The following is a 24,925-nucleotide window of genomic DNA, read 5'->3' on the forward strand; positions in this document are numbered from 1 at the left end:
TCCTGGCAGCTTCCTTGCCTTGTCCAGGTCTGCTCCCCTCTCTTCCTGGAGCCCCTGGCCCCCTTGCTCCAGGGACCCACCACAGCAGTTAGCTCCACTCCAGTGTGGCCTCTACTGACCACATCTCAGCCTTTGTCCTTCCTCCCCAGCTGCCTACCAGCAGCCCTTTATAGGCCCAGGTGTTGTGCAGCCCCCTTTAATTAGCTGGATGAGGCTCACCTGCTCCCATCTAGGGAAGCTGGGCTCAGTCTATCTGCAGAGACCAGTCACCCTGTGATACATAGTAAAGAGGTAAGGAAATCTGAACTCGTGCCAGATGAGAATTTATCAAGAACCAATGGAGCACAGGATCTCAGAAGCCTAGGGGTTTGTCTACATGGTGACTAATCCACTGTAGCTATTCCAGGCTAGCTCCCCACATGGACACACTCATTCTTTACTGAAAAAAGAAAAAGAGGACTTGTGGCACCTTAGAGACTAACAAATTTATTTGAGCATAAACTCAAGCTTTTCTTTTTGCAGATACAGACTAACACGGCTGCTACTCTGAAACCATTCTTTACTGAGAGTGCCTTTTTGTGGTTTAGCTTGATCTTCAGTAGACAAGCCCTAGGTCAGAGAGGATTTGACTTCACAGGGAATATGGAAGAGGGAGGAGAACAAAGTTGATTTCCATGGTTATTTGCAGTGCTCTGTTTTGGTTCCTCTTCACCCCTCCCAGCCCAGACCACATTGTAGTTTTGGTTTTTTTTTAATGATATTTACTACTTCTCTTTCCAAGCCCTGCCCTCCTTGAAGCTATTTGGTTATCAGCAAAATGCAGGAAGTGGCACTTTATTTGTGATGTTTGAAGGCCCCATGCAGGACCAGGGCCCCACTGGGACAGGCACTTTACAAACATAAGGCAGTCCATGCCTGAAAGCACATGCTATCTGAAGAGACCAAGTGGAGGGATGGAGAAGGGGATTTGACATGGTGGGGAAGCGAGCAAGATGGTGGCAAAGACAAGGCCAGCTTGTTTAGTTTTTTTCTGTTGTATTTATATCACAAAAATGTAAGTTGAGGCAGCTTCCAACCAGGTGGGCTTTCGGGAAAAAGGAAGGGAAGAGACGGAAGAGGAAATAGATGGGCTGAAGTTCAATAGAGGGCATATCTTTACCTGTGGACTTCATCTTCTGGCTAGGCTGCATAGTGCTGTCTTCATGGTCTATTGGCTGACTAGACAGTGAGAAGATCCAGATCTCTGCTACTTTGGCTGTGGCTTCCTTGATGTTACTGAAAAGGCTCAGAACCTGGCCTCCTTCAGTCGGGTGCTGCATCACCTGGGATTGGGGAAGTAACAGTCTTATATTTAAATGTTGTGGGCCTGATTCCCATCCACTAATATTGGAAGAGTTCTTTAATGAGTTACTCTGGGTATGCAAGAAGGCTCAAATGCCTGGGTCTAGAAGAACAACCAGTTATAGACACTATTTAATGCTATTTCAGAATTTACTTGGCTATCAACTCAAGGAAGTGGCAGGGACAGAAGATTTCAGTTTGACAAGTGATCAGATCACACTGAAGCATGTTATTGGATTACCCTCATTATTATTCTGTTAGCTTGCCTGGGTACTAATTTTAGTGATCATTAAGTTATCCAACTCTCATGAACTCCCAAACAAAAAAACCCTCCAGATTTACTTTAAAACCAGCTGCAGAAACCATCCACAGTGACCTTTCCCTGGACAAGCACGTTAGGTGCTTTACAGAACAAAGTGAAAAAAGCAAGTTCCTGCCCCAAACAGCTGGCAACCTAGATGTGACAATGAGAACTGGTGAAAGCACAGACAAAGGGACATCTTTGTGGTTCTATAAAAAATGGAATTTGCTTCTCCATTCTTTGCAACCTTCAACATGATGATGATCATACCTTCCTCCTATAGATTCTCTTCTAGGCTTCCAAGACTGTCCCTCTTGTGCTCTTCCCACCCATCCAAAGCCCTTTCAGTCGTGCCTCCCCTCCTGGTCTTTATCAGTGTTCCTCAGGACTCTATATCTGGCCCCCTTCTATTCTCCACTTTCCCCCTGGGTGACCTCATCCACTCAAAGCTTCAATTGGCCACCTTTGTGTTGGTGACTCACCAGTCTACCCCTCCTACCCTTAACCTATCTGTTCAATTTTGCATCTGACATCAGCGGGGAGAAGAAAAACTCTTGTAAAAATTAAGGAACTAAAAATTCCAGGACGTACTATTTATAGGGTGCTCTATCAGAAACTGGATGTTTTTTAAGTTAGTGAATTTCAAAAAAATTCCAGCTGACATCCTCTTTTAGATTCAAACACATTGCAAATACTTCATAAATATTTAGCATTTTCATATCCTCTGCTGTCAGAAGTGACAAAACAGTAAGAAAAAGTATTATATTTCAACAGTGAATGCTTAACATTTTAAAGAGAGATGCTGGTGAGCTTACTTGAGTGCTGCTCATATTTTTTAGTGTTTAATTTCCAATTATTAACAATGAACCAAACATGATACAAGACAGACAAAAAGGTCAAAAATTAGGATTTAACAAACTCAAATGCAGAAGTGAAAGAGTATTTCCGTTTAAAAGCTCAGTTTGCACAAAATAAATAATTTGTAGATAAAATCAATCAATTATCTAATATCACAACAACCTAGCACCATTTCAGTGTTAAACCATTTCATTTTGCAATAAATTCTCCACTGATGGAACTAAATTTATGGAATGATATTTTCTGGAAGATTTCTATGCTAAGTGTAGTATGGCAGGTTTCTTCTACACAATGCTTCTAACACTATATTTTTAATATTCACAAGTACACAGCTGCGTAGATTAGGGAATAAAAGAATTAGTGTGAAGCTAACTGAAGTTCAGTGGATACCATAAGCATCTCCCACAACTGCTGATTCAAAGTTGAAAAAGTCAGCTTCCTTTGGTCATTGCTTTCCATGAACATTCAAGAAATCAAGTTGTATTAACAAGAATGACCATAAAAAGTAAAACTCAAGATTTCAATACCTGAACAGCCCAACTGAAAATGGTGGAAATTATACAATCATGGTGAACTATCATCATGCACATGCAGAAAGGGGCAGAATTAAGATTGCATAGGCTACTTTGATTTCAGCATTTCCTAACTTTGAAATGCTTGACTTTGCAACCTTAATGTATTTGGATGGAGTAAGATAAAAATGTGCTATTTATGTTCAAGAATTCAAGAAACAGACAGATGTTAGCTCAATTGAACTAATTTACTGCATCTTTGGTTGACTGTTCTTGTGCATTATTTTTTAAGAATACTTATTAGAAGTGCTTAAACTCTCTCATGCCAAAGCATGTTTTAAAGACAAGGGGAGCGATAGCATATTTGGGCAAAGTACTTGAAACTGAGCCTGAACCTTAAAAACCATAAGAGAAATAAGCCAGCCCTTGGTTTTCCTGCTTACATTTTATAGAAAATACATAGCATTTATTACTTTATATTATTTCCATTAACACTCTTGCCCTATAAATCTTGGTACACTTGAAAAGCGAGACACACATGAAAGCCATCTAGGTACTTTTCTCAGAAAAGAATGGTAGCCTGGGATTTAAACTGAGGATAGAAGGCATATGCTGGCTGACTCCATCCGAACGCTTTGAGTTGTGTTGATGAACATCTACCTCGGCCATGTTGATGGAGCCCACTGCCAAAGTCTTGTAGCCCAGAATCGTTCGGTTTTTGTATCGCTTCCTCCTTTGCAGCATGATCTGAAGCTTGTTGCCTTCTCTTTTCAAGAAGTGAGGATACTGAAGTCAGAATACAATTTGAAAAAACGTTACACTTCTTGCCACTAGCTCCCAGCTACCCCGTTTACAGCTGACACACACTTTTGCTCCTTAAAGTTAAATACCTCGCCCAGTCCCAGTGCTTTTAAAGATGTTTACAGTTCATCTAATCTTTTGTTCTACTACTCTGCACTGGTTCCCAGGAAGGCCAAGCTTTAGGTACTTCTGACTGAACACTCTTGGCCAGTTTTTACAGCCAAACATTCTCTTTTCACCACTCTGTTCGTTCTGCCCTCACAACACTGAAGAATCCAAAATAATTACTCATCTTACAAACACAGCTCTGCAGAAGTGCTTTCAATGGGTCTCTAACAGAACATGAGCTTGTCTGGGTGGCTGGGAAGGGAAATCTGTTCGCGTAAACCTCAATTGACCTATGTCCATTATACAAGAAAGGAACTGGCCCAGCCAATCACAGCACAGGGAAGCCTGATCCTCAACTGTACGTTTATTTCTCATGTAAGCAACTTCCTGAATGGCAGGAGTTTTGTGCGCACAACGTCCTCATGGTTATTTCTCAGTAGACAAACTGAATCCCTGTGCTCTGTCTTGCTGACAGCTATTTGCAAGAGTGCAGAGATCTGTGTAACCACTAGGGCTGTTGAATAATCACAGTTAACTCACGCAATAAACTCAAAAAAGATTAATCACAGTTTTAATTGCACTGTTGAACAACAGAATCCCAACTGAAATTTATTAAGTATTTTTGGATGTTTTTCTACATTTTCAAATATATTGATTTCAATTACAACACAGAATACAAAGTGTACAGTGCTCACTTTATATTTTTATTACAAATATTTGCACTGTAAAAATGATAAAGAGAAATAGTATTTTTCAATTCATCTCATACAAGTACTGTAGTGCAATCTCTTTATGGTGGAAGTGCAGCTTACCAATGTAGATTTTTTGTTACATAACTGCACTCAAAACCGAAACTTTAGAGCAGTGGTTGGCAAACTTTTTGGCCCGAGGGCCACAACTGAGTATGGAAATTGTATGGTGGGCCATGAATGCTCACGAAATTGGGGTTGGGCTTGAAGGAGGGGGTGAGGGCTCTGGGGTGGGGCCAGAAATGAGGAGTTAAAGGTGCAGGAGAAGGCTCCGGACTGGGGCAGAGGGTTAGGATGCGGGAAGGGTGAGGACTCCGGCTGGAGGTGCGGGCTCTGGGGTGGGGATGAGGGGTTTGGGGTGTAGGAGGGTGCTCCAGGCTGGGACCAAGGGGTTCAGAAGGTGGAGCAGGGAGTTGGGGCATGGCATGGGGGAGGAGGTGAGGGCTCCAGCTGGGGGTGCAGGATGGTGTTCCGAACTGGGATTGAGGGATTCAGAGGGCACAAGGGAGATCTGAGCTGGGGTGTGAGAGGGGGTGAGGGCTCCAGCTGGGGGTGCAGGCTCTGGGGAGCGGCAGGGATTTGGGGTGCAGGAGGGTACTCCAGACTGGGATCGAGGGGTTCAGAGGGCGGGAGGGGGATCAGGGCTGGGACTGGGGCCCAGGAGGGGGTCAGCGATGCAGGCTCTGGGTGGCGCTTACCTCCAGCAGCTCCCAGAAGCAGTAGCATGTCCCCACTCCAACTCCTATGCAGCGGCGCAGTCAGGTGGCTCTGCATGCTGCCCTGTCCGCAGGCACCATCCCTGCAGCTCCCATTGGCTGATGTTCCCGGCCAATGGGAGCTGCGGGGGCAGCGCTTGGGGTGGGGGCAGCATGCGGAGCCCCCTGGTTCCCCCTTTGTGTAGAAGCCAAAGGGGGGACATGCTGCTGCTTCTGGTAGCCATGTGGAGCGCCCCCCGACCCCACTCCCCAGCTGGAGCACGAGAGCAGGGCAAGCCCCAGATCCTGCTCCCCAGCAGGAGCTCAAGGGCTGGATAAAATTGGCTGGCTATCCGGATGTGGCCCGTGGGCTGTAGTTTGCCCACCCCTGCTTTAGAGCCTACAAGTCCACTCAATCTGACTGCTTGTTCGGCCAATCGCTAAGACAAACAAGTTTGTTTACATTTACAGGAGATAATGCTGCCCACTTCTTATTTACGTCAACTGAAAGTGAGAACAGGCGTTCGCATTGCACTTTTTAAGCTAGCATTGCAAGGTATTTACTTGCCAGATGTTAAACATTCGTATGCCCCTTCATGTTTTGGCCACCATTCCAGAGGACATGCTTCCATGCTCATGATGCTCATTAAAAAAATGTGTTAATTAAATTTGTGACTGAACTCCTTGGAGGAGAACTGTATGCCTCCTGCTCTATTTTACCCATATCCTGCCATATATATTCATGTTATGGCAGTCTCGGATGATAACCCAGCACCCAGTTTTAAGAACACTGCAACTTTCACTGCAGATTTCACAAAACGCAAAGAAGGTACCAATGTGAGATTTCTAAAGATAGCTACAGCACTCGACCCAAGGTTTAAGAATCTGAAGTGCCGTCCAAAATCTGAGAGGGACGAAGTGCAGCGCATGCTTTCAGAAGTCTTAAAAGAGCAATACTGAGATGTGGAAACTACAGAACCCAAACCACCAAAAGAGAAAATCAACCTTCTGCTGGTGACATCTGACTCAGAGGATGAAAATGAACATGTATCAGTGGTACTGCTTTGGATTGTTATTGAGCAGAACCCGTCATCAGCATGGGAGCATGTCCTCTGGAATGGCGGTTGAAGCATGAAGGGAGATATGAATCTTTAGCGCATCTGGCATGTAAATATCTTGCAACACTGGCTACAAAAGTGCCATGAGAATGCCTGTGCTCACTTTCAGGTGACATTGTAAACAAGGAGCAGGCAGCATTAGCTCCTGCAAAAGTAAACAAACGTGTCTGAGTGATTGGCTGACCAAGAAGTAGGACTGAGTGGACTTGTAGGCTCTAAAGTTTTACACTGTTTGTTTTATTTTTGAATGCAGGTTTTTTCCTACATAATTTTACATTTGTAAGTTCTACTTTCATGATAAAGACATTGCACTACAGTACTTGTATTAGGTGAACTGAAAAATACTATTCTCTTTTGGTTTTTTACAGTGCAAATATTTGTAATCAAAAATAATAATATAAAGTGAGCACTGTCAACTGTGTATTCTGTGTTGTAATTGAAATCAATATATTTGAAAATGTAGAAAACTGCCATTTATTTAAATATTTTGGATTTCTCTTATTGTTTAACTGTGATTAATTTTTTTAATCACTTGACAGCCCTACTAATCACCCAATGGTTCTCTCTCAAGAGCCAGTCCCGACCTCACAAGTGCTGACAGGCCTGCCAGAGTCTGGCTTGTTCTTCAGGGTGTCAGAGTTGTGTCCTGTCATCACCAGCAAGGCCAGACAGCGTGATTGAGGTGCCGTCAGGATTAATACCCTGGGCTTCCAACGTTTGGGTTTTGTTTTTAGTAACTACATGGCTGTTCCTGCTGAGAACTCTTGGCCTTCACTTCAGGGCCAGGTATCGTCTATAGGAATTTCCTTTCTGAAGTGTCCGACACTGAGATCCAGGGGAGGCGGGATACCCAGCAAAACTCCTTGTGATTCACATGTTCTAGAAAGGCTGGGCCCCAAGAGTTTGTGTGTTTCAATCAGTACTCAAGATCCAGTTTTATTATGAACCAATAAACATATTTAAAATGGAGTCTATACACATGGGAAAGCACCTTCTCACATAACAATATAGTGCACACAAAAGAACTATGTTACAAGAACAGCCAGGTTGCAAAGTCAAGCATTTGACCTGCCTGGGCATATGCATTATGATACAGTCTTTAAATACATGATCACATAATTTTTAAGTGAGCTGTAGCTCACAAAAGCTTATGCTCAAATAAATTGGTTAGTCTCTAAGGTGCCACAAGTACTCCTTTTCTTTTTGCAAATTTTTCTACTGTGACACATTCAGTGCACAGGATGGACTCTGCTCACGGAATGAGCAGCCACACAGTGTTTTTCCCTTGTTGCTCAATGCATGCAGTAAATTAGCCCTGGGCCACACTATTCAAACCCTACTCTGAAAATACAGTTATTAATTGCCTTGTGGGCTTTTCTATGGTGCTCATCACTAATGTATGTGAAACACTCAGATACTATAATGAACTTATTTTCACAATACTTTTGTGAAATGAACAGTGCTATTATCTCCATTTTACAGATGGGGAACTGAGGCACCAGGAAACTAAGGTCAAGAGTATCCACGAATTTTAGGTGCCCAATTTGAGATCCCTAGGACCTGATTTTTCAGAGCACTTAGCATTATACATACATACTTCATACATTCAAAGCATTTCTGCAAATCAGACCACAGAGTTCAAGTGAGGCACCAAGAAAATGAGGATCATCATTAGAGATCACGTCTTAAACAACTTGCCCAGCAACTCTGTGGCAGAGGAAAGGATAGAATCCAACTTTCCAGGGCAGCATTCAGCTGCACTAACCCAGATTTCCTGCCCCTGCCTCATTCACCACACACCTTCAAATTTCTGCAATAACTGAGGTAGAGGTCCTATAGACAACAGCCTCCTTCGTTACACACCCCTGATTCATCCCGAGAGCACCATCCATCCTGGGCACTGAATGAAGCAGGGATGCTGCAGAAAAATAATAAGAGACTAAAAATATATAATAGATGGGCCTGTGTAACCCTAAACCAGTCCCCCTGAGTTCAGGCATATCCTAAATTTTGAGAGCTTGAATTTGCAACCTGAATGTTCTTTTAATGTAGCATGTTTGTGTGTAAGTATAATTTCCTAGGTTTTAAAAAGCAAAACTGGGAAAAGGAAGATCCATCATGTGGCATCCTATTGATATCAGCGTGGGTCACCAGTAGGTTGGAACTTTAGATCCATCAAACAGACCTCTGCAACTTGAACAAATGACTAACAGTAATAAATTGCCATCCTCTGGATCAGCTCTAGAGGGGGATGGGACACTTTGCCAGTGGGTTTCGCTCACATTTGCTGACAGCAGAGGAATGGTGAGACAAAGGAATCCTGGGTTAATTTCTAGGCTCTAGGGAGTTTCAGAGCAGGAGCAAATCAGAACAGTGAAGGGTACAAGAGCTGGGCAAGGCGCACAGGTCAGGAGACTGATGGCATTACATAACTTAAGGTGTTCCCAGGATCAGTATTGGCATTTGGGCCAACAACCCTCAGCCTAGGAAGTCTCTCAAAGATCGTGGCCTTAGGTTTTGGCCTTTATCTAGCCCAGGCTGTGGTTATTAGCTCAGAGACAAAGTACCTTCAAGCTGTCATCTAATTAAAAGACAATTGGTGCCTGTCATTAAAATCCTACTATGCCATTTCAGAAAGACATCCCACACATCGCTGTGCATACCACCACAAATCCTTCATGTAATCTATGAGAAGCTCACCTTGTCTCAGTGACCAGTTCTCACTGCATCACACTTGCCTCTCCTGTTTCATTTCATAAAAGCTCAAAATCCCCAACTGCTAGAGACAGGGCACTAGAGGGGGAGGGCTCTGAGTTAGAGAATTTTTTCCCACCTGCTCAGGATCATATTTGGGGTTAAGAAGGAATTTTCCCTCAGTCAGACTGGCAGAGATCCCGTGGTTTTTTCGCCTTCCTCTGCAGCATGGGTCACTTCAGGTTTAAACTAGTGTAAATGGTGGATTCTCTATAACTTCAAGTCTAAAACCATGATCTGAGGATTCAGTAATTCAGCCAGAGGTTAAGGGTCTATTACGGGAGTGGGTGGGTGAGGTTCTGTGGCCTGCAACATGCAGAAGGTCAGACTAGAATCACTACATGATCACAATGGTCCCTTCTGACCTTAAACACAGTGAGTCTAAGTGTCTAGGGCACAGTTCTGCAGTCCTTGCTCAGACTGAACTCCCAAACACGTCAATGCAAATTGACCCTGACGGACCGTAGGACAGTGTTCTACATGTTACAACTCCACATTTTAAATGGTGGTGTGTTCTAAGCTAGAAGGGTAAATTAAAACTCAGTGCATCCATGAGATGTCCGAAAGATACATGCTGCAAGTCAATCAGAGAAGTAAAGAGGAGAAACCTCAAGTGCAGAGGAAGTGGAAGATTTAGAGTGTGCTCACCGCTGCCTATTTCCCTGATAGCTATAGTTCTCTTAACTGAGTGCACGTATTAATGCAGACTGAAGAGAAGCCAAATCCTGCCTCCAGCTATTGGGTAACTGGAAGTTCTAGAAAACCATATGCTTAGCCAGCTATGTGAGGTAAAAGCATTTGCTCCTAGTGGAATGGGGTGAGGGAGTGTGTCTCACTTCACCCCTAATCACCTCGGGAGATCTGGTTTGCTGCAAGACTGGGCATCTAAAGTTAGCCAACAACTGGAAGAAAAATTCTCAGAGCTGCATGTTATTTTATTCTTGAGCTACAGCTTTGCTGCCTCTACTCACTCTGCCGTGAAAACTTGTTTGGCAGCTAGGCCCCATTTAACCCAGCCTGTATCAGGGAAGGGCTAGGTAAGCACCTATCTCAATGTCTCAGTTCGGCTTGGCAGCTCCCAGGATTCTCAGGCAACAGATGACAAAAGCACTATCACAGTTATCCCCATTCCCTCTGCTCCCGTTACCCATGTGTAGCACAGGGTTTAACTGCTTTTGGAGTATGAAAGACCCTATCTGTTGTCCAGACCTCACTGTACTGGGACCTTATTTCTTTCTAGCCAAACAGTTCAGCAACTTTGAAAAAAACAAAACTTCCAAGCATTCCCCAAATGGGGCTATTCCAGATTAGCAACATTTCTGAGTCTCATTAGCCTGCACTTTGCTATGCTTAGGGCATGCTGTCTTCACCACAAGGACCACTCTCAGCCCTTAAGAGTGCAATTCGCCCATAGCAAACAAGCCTCCATCCTCATTTTCCGCATGCGGAAGATCAGAGGCAGCACATCCAGTGGTTAGAGCAGGAGACCTGCATCCCTATATCCCCAGGAAGCCAGATTTGTCTAATCTCGGCAAAAAGGCAAGATCTAATATCGATCTACCATTAATTTATAGCGTCGTGCACTGGCAGAGCTAGGTGAGGGCCCTATTTTAGTGCTCCTTAGGCGAAACTCCCACTGAGCTACCCCTGGAAAGGTGGCCAAGCTAATGTTTCCCATAAAAGGGAAAAGGCAAGAGCTTTATTTTTTAAAAGCAAGCATAGCATTTGCAGAATCCGAAGTTGCCAAGTGACTAACAATCAGAGAACTCTTTGTGTGCGCCTGTGGTTCTTGTTTTCCTCCTGTTCTAAAGCAGTTTTAAAGCAGCTTCCACTCCTGACTCTAGCAGAAGGGGATTTTATGCAGCCTCCCAGTTACCCCCTTCTGTAAAATGTGGGGGATGACACTAGTCTAAGGTAGAGGCCTGGTTTGTGGTAAGGGCAATTGAGTGCCTAGACTTAACAGCAGTCAGTGGAAGAGCTGGACTAGACCTCATGGCCTCCTGCCAGCTCCCAGCCAGGAGGCTGCTGTTCCATGTGTTGCATTCCTTGTCACTGAGGAGCAGTCACTTATTCTCCCACAAGGGTACCCCAGAGCAGTAGGAAGAGCGTGAGAGGAGAAAGGAGCCCATCCCTCATACCTAGCAGAAGGTGGTGATGCGGGATCCTGAAAAAGCTAGTGGGAAATCCAAAGCCACCCCAGGAGCAACTGTGGAGAAGAATGCTGGAGGATTTTGGAGATGGAGGAGAGAAAAGGGCAGGCCAGCCTGAGGCAGCTGCTCCCATTAAATGGCTTTCTTCATTCTATTCATCGCCCATAGACTGCTTGACTCCTAATCCTGCTCCCCCTCATCCCCAGGCCTGCCCCTTCTTCCTTCTCCCTCCACGTTACCTGGATGCTAGCAAGGAGAGCAATGGAAGCACAGAAAAAAGCCTTCCTGCTCTGCCTAGCACCTGTGCCTGCAACAGCCCCAGCAACCAGGAGCAGCAATTGAAGGGGAAGTTTTTCAGCCCTGCAGCACTCCTGGATGCATGAGATCCAAGCTAGGTAACAGACTGCATGCAGGGGAAGGATAATGTCATATACCCCAGCGCAGGACATTCTGCATTTCTGCTGGAGGGAACGCTGCTGCTGCTGCTGCGCAGGACATTCTCTGTGCATTCTGGGGGTTTGTACTGAGCATGTACCGACAATTTTCAGAGATTTTTAGATCCCAGCCTCAAACTCCACTAAGGATATGGAAACTACCATTTTCAGAAGCTTACAATTTGCCAATATCCAATTGATTTCCACAGGAACAGAAAACTGTACCTCCCACTCCAATGCTAGCCCTGTCAAGTTTCAAATCTTTGCTCCAAAGCATGGAGGTGCTAGAGCTCCTCAAATCAGCTGTAAGAATTTAACATTGGCAAGACCAGCTATTTTTCTCCACTCTTGCTCTTGGAAGTGGCTGGACCATTTCTGCTGAAATGTCCCAAAATATTCAGCCTGAGGCAGAAACTCCATCACATGGAAAATTTCAACCCAAATGGCTTTTTAGCTTATAATGAAAAAGCGTTGACTACAGGTGCCATTGCCAGAACTGCCTATAATTATTTCAGAGGAACATTTACATGAAGACTTGTTAAAACAAATACATCAGAACTTGGTTTAATGCAAAAATCAGATGAGCACATTCACTTTGGACTTTGTTACTATGTTACCTGTAGTGAAAAAGTTAGTGCAAGTTCGGTTTCCACATGTCCGCTTGGTGGCAGCACAATTTCATGAGACCGTAGTATTCGCTTCGAGCCCTACACAGAAAGAAAACCTGGTCAAGTAAAGGTCTGAGTATTAGTCCCGGCTTGTTCCTTTCACCCTTTGGGAACTGGCTAGTGCAACCTGGCTCATTGCCAAAGTTTGGACGCAATCAATAGGGGGCACTCTCGCAGACAGCAGGGTTTGTGGTGAAAAGATAGTAGAACCTCCATGTTCCAAACACTTCAGGAATGGAAGTTGCTGATAACTCGAACGTTCGTAACTCTGAACGAAACATTATGGTTGTTCTTTGGAAAGTTATAACTGAACATTGACTTAATACAGCTTTGAAACTTTACTATGCGGAAAAAAAACGCTGCTTTCCCTTTTTTATAGTAGTTTACATTTAACACAGTACTGTACTGGATTTGCTTCGCCCCCAGTCTCTGCTACTTCCTGATTGCCCACTTCCGGTTCGAAATGAGGTGTGTGGTTGACTGGTCAGTTTGTAACTCTGGTGTTTGTAACCCTGAGGTTCTACTGTATGGTGCTGCTGGATGGAAGCTGAAGCTAGTCCAGCTTGAAGCTAGTCCTGCTCTGCTCCCTGACACAATCTACACCTTGTCCCCCAGCCACTCTTCCCCTTGTGTTGCCTCCCCTTTTGCCAAACCCATTTCTATACCAGGCAACACCAAGGCAAGCAGCAGCTTCTCCCAGCAAAGCAGGGACACAGTGGGGCTCTAGGATGCTGAGCAGCAGACAGTCTGCAAGTGAAGTGGGCTCCCTGTTCAGGGAGGGAGGCTTGTTCAAACAACCATTACGGATGCCAATAAAGGGGAGATGAGGCCTCATCTGAAAGAAATAGAGGTAGCTGCAGGAATGGCTCATGTGCCGCATGGTGGGAGCACCCAGACTAGTACCATTTATTGAGGATATGGGAACACCTCCTTAGGGATCTATGGGCAAAGTGATTATAGCAGTAGTGTATGGAAAACTTAAAACTAAGCTGTCACTTGAAATTTCTGGGGGGTTTCTTGGTCCTGCTGCCAGGCTGGGGGGCTCCATAGGGAAGCGCACAATCTAGGATCAGCAGCAGTGAGTCTACAGACAGTTCACAGTAAAGTGGAGGTGAGTTGTGTCTGTTTTCAGGAGTATCCCACTTTGTTGCTCTGGCTTTGGGTTCTTACGTGTTCCTGTTCTGAATTCTAAGAAAAATATTGTGCTATACTGCAGCCTTCCAGCAAGAACCCCTTTGTATCTAACTTGTCTGTGTTTATGCTGTGAGCATACCAGTAACAGAGTGACTGTGCTCTCCTCCAACAAAAACCTACCCAGATGAAAGCAAAGTACTTGGCCATTGGGGGATTTGGACAGATTTGCAGTTAGTAATACAGTAGTGGCATACAGCAATATTTCTGCAGCACCAGCCCCAAATGTTCAAACGTGATTCTTTTTAAAATTATATTTTTTTATTTTTAAGCCAATAAATAGAGGCTTCTTTTTATCTGCCTGCTGGGTTTTGAGTCCTTAGGTCAGGTTTACCAGCTCCTCTGCAACCATTAAAGATATAAATTAACTTTTAAAATGAAAGCTGAGATTCTCACCTAATCAAATGACTTTGGCGGCTGGGGCTTTAAGAGAAACACAGACTTGCAATACGACTGGGAGAGCTGATGTGACTGATTCGGAGCACCACTAATAATGTATGAATAGTGCATGCTAACTATGTGACTATATTCGTGCAACTCTATAGGGAACTGTCAGCAAAAATAAGCAGGAAGGAAAAAGAGCTCAAGATAAGCTACGCTACAGCAAACACCTCAGGGCTGCTAAGGAGCAGTGGCAGAGCTATTATCTCCAAAGACTCCGGCTCGATTCCTGGGGAGCCTACGGAAGGGCCAAAGGCCAGGAACACAGAAGAACTATGCAGGGTTTAAAAGGGACCCTCAAGAGAGGGGATCATTTTTCAGGGGAAACCAGACAAAGCCAGCTATTCAGTCAGGGCTGTCTGAAGAAGGTAGGTTTGCCTGCTGTACCACCTGGGGACTGCAAGCCTTGAGGCAGGGGACGTACATGTAGACAGTTTTAAAATCCTCCCTGAATAGTTTGTTTCTACCGTTAAACACTACTTGGATTTTTAAGAAGTCTGTCTGGTCTCTGTATACAACTGGTCAGAGTCCTGAAGGAAGAACTGCAGGTGTCTGAACTCAGTCAGACCTGTAGGTTATTGGTGGATGCCCATGGGGCTGTATCCCAGGGCTTGCTCTAAGAAAGGGAAAACTGAAAAATTCCACCCCAAGAGAAGTAAAGGCAAGAGGCCTGACACCTGAGGGTGTGCACTCAGCTGAGAAAAGGGAGAGGGGCACCCAGCCCTGCAACCATGACAGTTAGCAACACTGATGTTCTGTCAGTACCAGAGCTCCTTCTAGTTGTGACAGAGCGGCTTTATTTGTTATGCCACACAGTGGCTATATAATAAAGGAGCAACACAGCTGCCTCCTGAATACACCACTGTATTCAAAGCAGACAAAAGGGACCTGAATGTCTGATAAAGTCTCAGGAAATGCTGTTGAACAACGGTCGAAAAGGGTCTCCCCAGGACGGGGACAGGCTGGCAAAGATGGGCTAGTTAAGATGGAATTTTGTCATGCCCTTTGGAAGGAATCAAGGATGTGTTTGTAACACCATATCTTTGCAATTCTCTTTATAAAAAAAAGGATTAAGTCACTAGACTGAAAGCTCATGCACTTGGAGATCTGATATCACTGACATCTGAAAACGGCCTTCATATCAGGAAAAGACAGTTACTTTTCTGTAACTGGTGCTCTTCGAGATGTGTTGCTCATGTCTATTCCACAATACGCGTGCGTGCTCGCCACGTGCACCGGTGCCGGAAATTTTTCCCCTAGCAGTACCCGTAGGGGGGGAGTGCCCCCTGCGGCCCCTGGAGTGGCGCCTGCCTGGCGTGGTATAAGGGGAGCTGCACACTCCCCCTACCCTCAGTTCCTTCTTGCCAGACAACTTTGACAGAGGGGAAGGAGAGTGGGATGTGGAATAGGCATGAGCAACACATCTCGAAGAACACCAGTTACGGAAAAGGTAACTGTCTTTTCTTCTTCAAGTGATTGCTCATGTGTATTCCACAATACGGGATTCCAAGCTATATCTGTTGGAGGTGGGTAGGAGTTCACAAGTTCCCAGGACGGAGGACAGCCCTGCCAAACCCGGCGTCATCCCTGGTTTGGGGGACAATCGCATAGTGCGAGGTGAACGTGTGAACCGAAGACTACGTGGCAGCCTTACAAATGTCCTGGATGGGGACGTGGGTCATGAAGGCAGCCGACAAGGCCTGCGCCCGAGTCAAGCGTGCCCTCACATTGGGTGGCGGGGGAACCCCCGCCAGCTCATAACAGGAACGGATGCACGAAGTGATCCGATTGGAAAGCTGCTGGGTGGAAATCGGCTGGCCCCTCGCATGCTCAACCGAGGAGACGAACAGTTGCGAGGACTTTCTGAACAGCTTGGTCCACTCGAGGTAGAAAGCCAGAGCCTGCTGCACATCGAGAGTGTGGAGACAGCGCTCCCCTCACTGGACGCATGAGGCTTGGGGCAGAGGACCGGTAGAAAAATGTCCTGACCCATGTGGTAGGCAGAGACCACCCTCGGGAGGAACACGGGGTGTGGGCCGAGCTGGACCTCGTCTTTATGAAAGACCATGTACGGCAGTTTGGAGGTCAGGGCCCTGAGATGCGCCTGGCCGACATGATTGCAACCAGGAAGGCCACCTTCCATGAGAGGTGAGACCAGGAGCATGTGGCCAGTGGTTCAAACGGTGGCCCCGTGAGGCGAGCCAACACGACGTTTAGGTCCGACTGCGGGACCAGGGGGACTAGAATACGGAAAAAGATAGTCCAAACCCTTAAGGAACTGGCCAGTCATAGCATGGGAAAATACCCTGTGCCCTTGCACCAGCAGATGGAAGGCCAATATGGCTGCCAGGTGCACATTGACTGACGAGAGCGCCAGGCCCTGGGTTCTCAAAGGTGGAGGAGGTAATCAAGGATAAGCTGGATCGGGGCAGTCACCAGGGAGACACCCTGATCCGCCACCCACCTAGAAAACCGGGACCACTTTGCCTAATAAGCACGGCGAGTGGAGGGCCATCTACTTTCGAGGAGAACGCACTGAACCTGCTCTGAACACATCCTTTCCTCTCTACCTAACCATTGAGCAGCCACGCCATGAGGTGAAGAGCCAGCAGGTTGGGGTGGAGGAGGCGGCCCGGGTCCTGAGAGAGCAGGTCTGGGTGGAGTGGCAACGGCCACGGCGGAGCTACCGCCAGGCCCGTGAAGGTCCTGTACCAGTGCTGCCTGGGCCACACCAGAGCAATCAGGAGGACCCGGGCCTTGTCCGTCTTCATCTTCTCCAGGACCCTCCTGATTAGAGGAAACAGGGGAAAGGCGTAGAGAAGCCGGCCTGACCAGGACAGGAGAAAGGCATCGGAGATAGCGTCCCTTCCCAGGCCCCAACCTGGAGCAGCACCAGGGGCATTGCCGGTTCCGCCGAGTTGCGAACTGGTCCACCGGGGGAGTTCCCCGCCTTCGGAAGAGCCAGTGGGCCACTTCCGGGTAGAGGGACCACTCGTGTTGCGAGGAGAAGTCCCTGCTCAGGTGATCTGCCCTCTTGTTCTGGGCACCCGGTAGATGGAAAACCTTCAGGTGGATGTCATGGGCTACACAGAAGTCCCACAGCCTGAGGGCTTCGCGGCAGAGGACCAGGCCCTGCCTTGCCTGTTGATATAGAACGTTGAGGCCATGTTGTCCGTGAGGACCTTGACTACCTTGCCCTCCAGGTGCGAGCAGAAGGCCATACACGCCAGCCACACCACCCTGAGCTCCTTGACGTTTATATGTAAGGTCAGGTCTTGAGCCGACTACAGGCCTTGGGTCTGAAAGTTCCCCGGATGGGCCCCCCAACCCAGGTCCGACGCGTCAGACACCAGCTCCAACGACGGGGCCCTGTCCCTGAACGGTACCCCTTGGAGCACGTTGTTTGGGGCGGACAACCACTGTAGGGAGGTGATCACAGAGTCTGACACGGTAAGAACTTTGTCCATCCTGTCCGTGGCCTGGGAGAACTTCGAGGCCAACCAGAGCTGGAGGGGCCTCATCTTGAGTCTGGCGTAAAGGACCACGTACGTGCATGCCGACACGTGACCCAAGAGTTGTAGGCAAACCCTGGCTGTTATCACCAGGAACCTTGTGACTGAGTCGATGAGAGCTTTCAGGGTCTCAAATCTGTGTGGCGGGAGAGAGGCCCTGACCGACACTGCGTCCAGGAGCGCCCTGATAAACTCTATGCGTTGGACCGCGACTAACATGGACTTGGTATTGTTTACCCACAAGCCCAAGGCGGTGCATGTGAAGAGGAGAAGAGCCACATGATCCCTCACCTACGACCGGGGGGGAGAGGAGGGGGGGCTGCCCTTGACAAGCCAATTGTCCAGATACGAAAATATCTGGACCCCCCGCCATCTGAGGTAGGCCGCTACCACCGACATGCATTTTGTAAACACCCTGGGGGCAGTGGACAGACCAAACGGGAGGACTGTGAATTGGTAATGATTCTGTCCCACAACGAAATGGAGGAAGCACCTGTGCCCCTCGAATATGTGGATGTGGAAGTACGCGTCCTGTAGATCGAGGGCAGTGTATCAGTCCCTGGGATCCAGGGAGGAGATGGAGGCCAGGGAGACCATGTGGAACTTGAGCTTCACCATGTACTGGTTCAGACCTTGGAGATCCAGAATGGGCCTGAGCCCCCCTTTGGCCTTCGGGATAAGGAAATAACGGGAGCAATACCCCTTGCTCATGAACTCCTCAGGCACCGTCTGTATCACTCCTAGACCTAGGAGCCGCCCCACCTCCTGCTCGAGCAGAGCTTCGTGTGAGGGGTCCCACACGGGGGGTAGGGGCGGGGGTGTGGTTGGGCGGGGAGGAAGTAAACTGGAGGGTGTAACCCTGGAGATGGTGTTGAGGACCCATCGGTCCAAGGTTAGCTGCGACCATTCCGTGAGGAAAGCACACCACTAGTTGGAGAAGGGAAGCTTTATTGGAGGTGGATCCCTGATGACGACTGGTGGGATGTCCCCGAGCATCCCGTCAAAAATGTCTTTTCCCCGCCTGCTTGCCCTTGGAGGACCCAGGCTGGGGGGCAGGCCGAGACTGACTCTGAGGGCATGTCTTATAGTCCCGCTGCTTCTTATGGGCGGCCTCGTACTTTGGGAGGGCAGCCTGGGTGGGAGTCTGCTGCGGCTTGAACTTAGGTTTTGCCGGAGACGGGACATAGAGGCCCAGAGTCTGGAGGGTCATGTGGGAGTTTTTCATGCCATGCAGCCTTGTATCTGTTTCCTCCGCAAACAGAGCTTTCCCGTCAAATGGGAGATCCTGCATGGAAGACTGAGCTTCGCCAGACAGCCCAGAGAGCAGGAGCCATGACGCCCGTCTCATGGGCACCGCGAAGGCCATTGATCGTGCAGCCGTGTCGGCACCATCCAAGGCTGCCTGTAGGGACGCCCTAGCAGCCGCTGCCCCTTCCTCCACTCGAACTCCTTCCTGTCACGCTCCTGAAGGGAGTCCTCAAACTTGGGCAAGGAGCCCCACAGACTGAATTCATAACGGCCCAGGAGAGCCTGATGGTTTGCCACTCGTAACTGGAAGCTCGAAGATGAATCACCTTTCCTTCCAAAAGACTCCAGTCTCCAAGAGTCTTTGTTCTTTGGGTTCGGGGCTGGATGACCCTGCCGTTCCCTGCGGTTGACCGACTTAACCACCAGGGAGTTGGGCGCCGGGTGGGTATACAAGTACTCATGCCCCCCAGCGGGTACAAAGTACTTGCGTTCCGCATTTTTAGAGATGGGGACCAACGAGGCTGGTGTTTGCCACAGGCATTTGAAATCTTAGTCACCCCTTCATGGAGAGACAAGGCCACCCTACCCGGTGCCAATGGGGACAACACATTAAACAGGGAGTCTGAGGGCTCCTCCATCTCCTCTGCCTGGAGGTGGAGGCTTGCAGCCACCCTCTAAGAGTTCTTGGTGGGCCCTGAAGTCCTCCTGCGGATGGAGCGGGGGTGGGGCCGCGGCCGCAATTGTCTCCTCCAGGCGGGGCAAAGAGGCCGGTGCGGTGCTCTGGGTGTCGGCCAGCACGGGAGGTTCCGCCACCTGGTCAGACTCTGGGCACGGTGCCAAAGACACACGTCCCACTGCCTCCTTTCTCGGGAGTCTGGAGAGGGAGGCCAACGGTGCCTCCGAAGCTCCGGCCACAGACTGAGCTGCCACTGGGGCTGCACTGGAGGCCATGGTGCCCACTGGTACCATTGGTCTGGCCAAAACATTCAGTGCCACTGCACCTGCTGTGGCACCGGCAGGGTCAGCTGTTTGGGTTGTCTGGCCTGGCCCATCGAAGGACAGCTACGAATAAAGACTGGTCTGGTATAAGATCTGCTGCTGTCTCTGGACCAGGAGGAGCGGCAGGGCCGGGATCTACGATGGCCACAGGATCGCAATCTCGACATGGAGGACCAGTACCGGCGGTAACAGCTGCTCTGCGAACAGCCTCAACGAGCGGACGTGCGACAGTGAAACGCCGGCGATCGATGCCTGGGGCTGCGATATCTTGGCGGAGACTTGGAGCGGGAGTCCGAGAGGAAACGGCGTCAACAACCGTGCTGTGATCGACTGCGGTACCCTCTCCAAGACTAGGACTGAAGGCGACGTCCGCCACGGTCCCGCTGATATTCGTTCCTTGAGAACGAGCGGTGCTGCGAGTCCCGGCCGGCCGGAACCCAGCCAGACAGTCTGGTCGGCGTTGAGGGCAATCCACCTGGACACTGCCCCAAGCAATTGCTGGTTGGTGATCGGCGTTGGGAACGTTTCCTCGACCGAGACCAGTACCGGGCCGGAGGCGACTGTGGAGATCCCAGCGGCAGCTTGCCTCTGGAGCACGGGGCCAACATCGGAGGCACTCCGGGCACCAGCATGGACATAACATCCCGGGCCACCTGGAGGGCTTCAGGAGTGGACAGCATCTGGACATCCAGAGAGGCCTGTTCCAAAGGGGCTGGGCTACTCTGCGCAACGTGAGTCGGAGGCCTGGGGCCTGGTGGAGATCAAGGACTACCTGACATGGGCCTAGCCTCAGTCCCAGACTTCCCTCGGTGCTGCTGTGAAGAGGGAGTCTTCCTGGCCCTCTTGGCTTGCCCCATGGATGGGGAGCAGTGCCGACTGGTCGATGGCACCGGAGGGTTGCCGTGTACTGACGCCACAGTGCCGGGTACCAGTTCTGAAGACATGCCAGGGTCGGGGTCAGCACTGACTCCATCAGGATGGCCTGGAGTCTAATGTCCCTTTCTCTTTTGGTCCAAGGCTTAAACGACTTGCAAATCTTGCTCCTTTCACGGATATGGGTTTCTCCCAAGCAGCGCAAACAGTTTGCGTGCGGGTCACTTCTTGGCATAGAACGCCTACAAGAGCAGCAGGACTTAAACCCCGGGATGCAGGGCACGCCCCGGCCTGGGCTCACTGACTAACTTAATTAACTAAACAGCTAACTAACTACAGGTACTAACGCTGAACGAACGAACAGTTCTGGGGATGAGCTACAGCAAAGCTGGAGCTGAGCAGTTCCGACAAACCTTCACTGGCAGCAAGAAGGAACTGATGGTGAGGGGAGCGCGCAGCTCCCCTTATACCACGCCAGGCAGGAGCCACTCCAGGGGTCGTGGGGGCGCTCCGCCCTACGGGTACTGCTAGGGGAAAAACTTCCGGCACCAGTGCACATGGCGAGCACGCACACCTATTGTGGAATACGCATGAGCAATCACTCGAAGAAGAACTTGAGCTCATGTGCACCACGAGCTTTATCAGCACATATGAATATTCAAATATGTCAAGACCACAAACCTACTGACTGCATGTGGCACTGCAGAGACACTGGTCCACCTTCAATTAGTTCATCATAGGACAAAATAAATGTGGATGGTAATTAGGTGACAGTACAAGGTCAGCTCATTGGCACCCACATACAAGGCAGTAGCTGTAGCTGTCACATCCCCTACAAAGGCCATCTGGAGATTATGCAAGGCCAGGTCAATGATGGATGAGATGAAGGATGGTCCAGTGGTTACAATTCTAGGTTGGGACTTGAGAGTAGGGGTCCAGTCCCTGCTCTGCCACAGATTTCCTGTAGGACCTTGAGCAAGTCACTTAGTTGCTCTGTGCCTCAGTTTCCCATCTGTACATTGGGATAATAGCCCTGCCTCACCAGGGGGTTGAGAGGTTAAACACATTAAAGATTGGGAGGTGTGCAAATGCTATAGTGACAAGGGCCTGAAGTACTCCAACTGTTTCCATCATGCCCTTTTCCCCCCATATACTTAATACTTTCCAGGAATTTGCTACTTTTGCTGTTTTACTGTCTATACCACAGGATTTTTCTTTTTTAAACTTAAGGAAAAACTCCCTACAGTGAGAACAGCTGCCTCTTCAGACCTGAAATTTGGCACACCCATGGTGTTCTGTGTGTAGTTCACACGCTGCTCAGTTTCAGGAAGGGCGCATGTAAGTGACAGGACCATCATTTGGGAGCGTGAGCGGTGGAACAGAGCTAAGTGATACGAGCCCCAGATGCCATGCATGCCCATGTGTACATTTTCTGGGGCTGACCACGCATGCCCATGTGTACACTTTCTGGGGCTGCTTATGGAGCCTTGGAACCCCTTTCCACAAGCCCCTTCCTCACCTGTGAGAAGGGGCTCAATAAATCCCTTGGCTCCTTCTGTAACAAAGTGGGAGTGTTCTTAATGTTTTCTCTGAATACTGTGTGGGTGCCTCAGTTTCCCCTATGCAGTTCTTAAGTATCTAGGTGGTGGGATAAGGGTGTGTGATTGTTGCAGAGCCCTAGAGGGCCAGTGTGATGGTGTCTGCACAGAGAATGGCTGACACCCTGTCTCCTGGCAACTGATGGCCTGGGCCCCTCCTCTGCAAAGGTACCAACTGAAGGTGTTGGAGAACAAAGATCAGGTGGCCTCCTGGCCCGGGAAAGAGACAAAAGGCGAGAGGAGGGGTGGGAGAGTTTCAGTTTGGAGCTGCCTGGGGAAATGGAGGGAGGCCTGAACTGGGTCTGGCTCCCTACCCCCAAGATGAACCTCACTGAGGGGTCCTGTTTCCTGTACCTACAAGCTCTGTTTTGGACTGTGTTCCTGTCGTCTAATAAACCTTCTGTTTTACTGGCTGGCTGAGAGTCACGGTGAATCGCAGGAAGTGGTGGGTGCAGGGCCCGGTCTCCCCCAAACTTAGTGACAACTGGTGGCAGTGGTGGGATGTACTGCACCCCGTGGGTGGCGCTTCCTTCAGTGAGTGACTGGGGAGCAGTAAAACAAAGGATGATTGATGAGGACCAGGCGTACTGAAGTCTCAGAGAGGAGCGGTTTCAGGGGGCGGAGAAGCTATGCTTAGCTTAACTCCTGGGAGAGTGTGACCAGCAAGAAGGACTGTTGCAGTAATGGATTCCCCCTGGGGATTGCGGGGAGCAGTCTCAGGGGCGGAGGAGCCTGAGGCTTGGCCCTGGAAGAGAGAAGGACTGTTGCAGTAATGGGGTCCCCCTGGGGACTGCAGAGAGCAATCTCAGGGGCAGAGGAGTCTGCGGCTTGACCCTGGGAGAGAGGTGGTGACCTGGAGAAGGGCTAGCACACTAGGGGTTCTTCCTGGAAACCGTGGGGAGCTGAGAGCACACAGGCCTGTGAGTCCACAGCAACTTGGGAACAGTGAAGTGATGGCCTATCACCATCTCCTTAAGAAGGACATTGTAAACCTGTGCAAAAAGAGAGGGTTACACATTGGAAAGTTCACCAAAGCACAGTTAATTGTGCAGCTGGAGGACGATGACTGCTCTAAGGAGCAGATTCCTGACCCAGATGGGGCTACAAGAGGATCTGGGAGCAGCTGGAGCTATAGCCAGGCATCCCCAAGACTCCTGTCCCCGACCAGACGGGAGTCTTCACAGTCAGGTTCCCCATCAGGAGATCGGAGACAGATGGGATTGGAGCGGAGTCCAAAGGAGCAAGAGGACCATGAGAAACAGCGAGAGCCCAAGAAAGAGCTGCAGGAGAAGCAGCAGCAGCATGAACTGGTGATGGTGGAGCGGAGAGGCATAGTGGACTTCCCAGAGGTGAGCGGGAATAGACACCGGGGTGCCAGCACTGCAGGGAACCTCGATACTAAATTGCTGCCCCTAGTTAAGGGGTGGGGGGCGGGGGGGGAGGATGTGGATGCCCACCTCACTGCCTTCGAGCAGGCTGGCGATTTGAACCAGGGGGACCCTGCAGAAAAGCTGTGGTATTTAGCTCCCTTGCTGGGTCCCAAGGCCATAGATGCCATCAGCCAGATGGGTGGGGTGGTGGACAGGCTTCCACTCCTGGCCCTGGCCTATGTGTCTGCGTGGACTCTCCTGGGCACAGGCCTCTCAGACCCCCAGTGGGAGCGGAAGGTGGTGGTCAATGAGGAGACATTCCTGGGGTGGCGAGATCCTGGGACAGAGAGAACTGTTGTCAGGCCCCAGGTGGTGCAGCCTCACCAGATGCTGAGGGGCTGTGTGACCTTGGTGAAGGTCCCAGGGATGAAGCCCCTCACCCTGCCTATGGGCCAGATCCCTGTGCAGTCACAGGAGGGGTTGGGCTGGCTGGTAGTTTGGGTTCTCCAGGATATCGGCTGTGCGGTCCTGTTGGGGGGTGACTGTGTGTCTTTGGGACAGGATCCAGGCCCTGCTCCTGTAATGGCCGAGGATTTGAATTTGAATCCAGGGAAACAATTGGCTAAGACGGAAATGGTCAGTGAAAATGCAGATGGAGAGGAGAGGAGGGGTGGGAGAGTTTCAGTTTGGAGCTGGCTGGGGAAATGGAGGAAGGCCAGAACAGGGTCTGGCTCCCTATCCCCCAAGATGGACCTCACTGAGGGGTCCTGTTTTCTGTACATACAAGCTCTGTTTTGGACTGTGTTCCTGTCATCTAATAAACCTTCTGTTTTACTGGCTGGCTGAGTGTCACGGGTGAATCGCAGGAAGTGGAGGGTGCAGGGCCCTGTCTCCCCCAAACTTCAAGACACCTTCCCATAAGGGGCACTGAAATCTGTTTCCTGATATCCTAACAGAGGTTCTGGGAACTGAACTCCATCATTCTGGAATTGCACGAGGAACTAACAAAGCTATTTGGATGCCTGTTCGTTAGAGAAGGGAGGGGATGAAGGAAATTTGATGGAAACATTTTCTGATTTAAAGCGGAAGTGACAGAATCGGTACCCCAAATAGCAACAGAGCTGCTAGGGCCTGCTGGAGACGAGGACTTGACAGCCTCAACATGCACAGATGAGATTGTAGCAGAGTTTCTCGCTGCTCTCAG

At 49.1% G+C, this 24,925-nt stretch overlaps 1 protein-coding gene across 3 annotated transcripts in view; it reads right to left on the minus strand.

Annotated features, from left to right (window-relative positions):
* Positions 1 to 24,925, minus strand: part of PACS2 (phosphofurin acidic cluster sorting protein 2) — a 182,922-nt gene that overhangs the window by 101,936 nt on the left and 56,061 nt on the right. For 2 of the 3 annotated variants that reach the window (XM_074960862.1, XM_074960861.1), the window contains exons 3-5: positions 12,439 to 12,528; positions 3,673 to 3,798; positions 1,160 to 1,322 (exon numbers count right to left, since the gene is read on the minus strand). In XM_074960862.1, the coding sequence (XP_074816963.1) occupies positions 1,160 to 1,322; positions 3,673 to 3,798; positions 12,439 to 12,528 (379 nt within the window). The remainder of the gene's footprint in view (positions 1 to 1,159; positions 1,323 to 3,672; positions 3,799 to 12,438; positions 12,529 to 24,925) is intronic. The other variant, XM_074960863.1, reaches the window with a different exon arrangement.

This window comes from Natator depressus, chromosome 8 (assembly GCF_965152275.1).
Source record: "Natator depressus isolate rNatDep1 chromosome 8, rNatDep2.hap1, whole genome shotgun sequence".
NCBI classification, from domain to species: Eukaryota; Metazoa; Chordata; order Testudines; family Cheloniidae; genus Natator; species Natator depressus.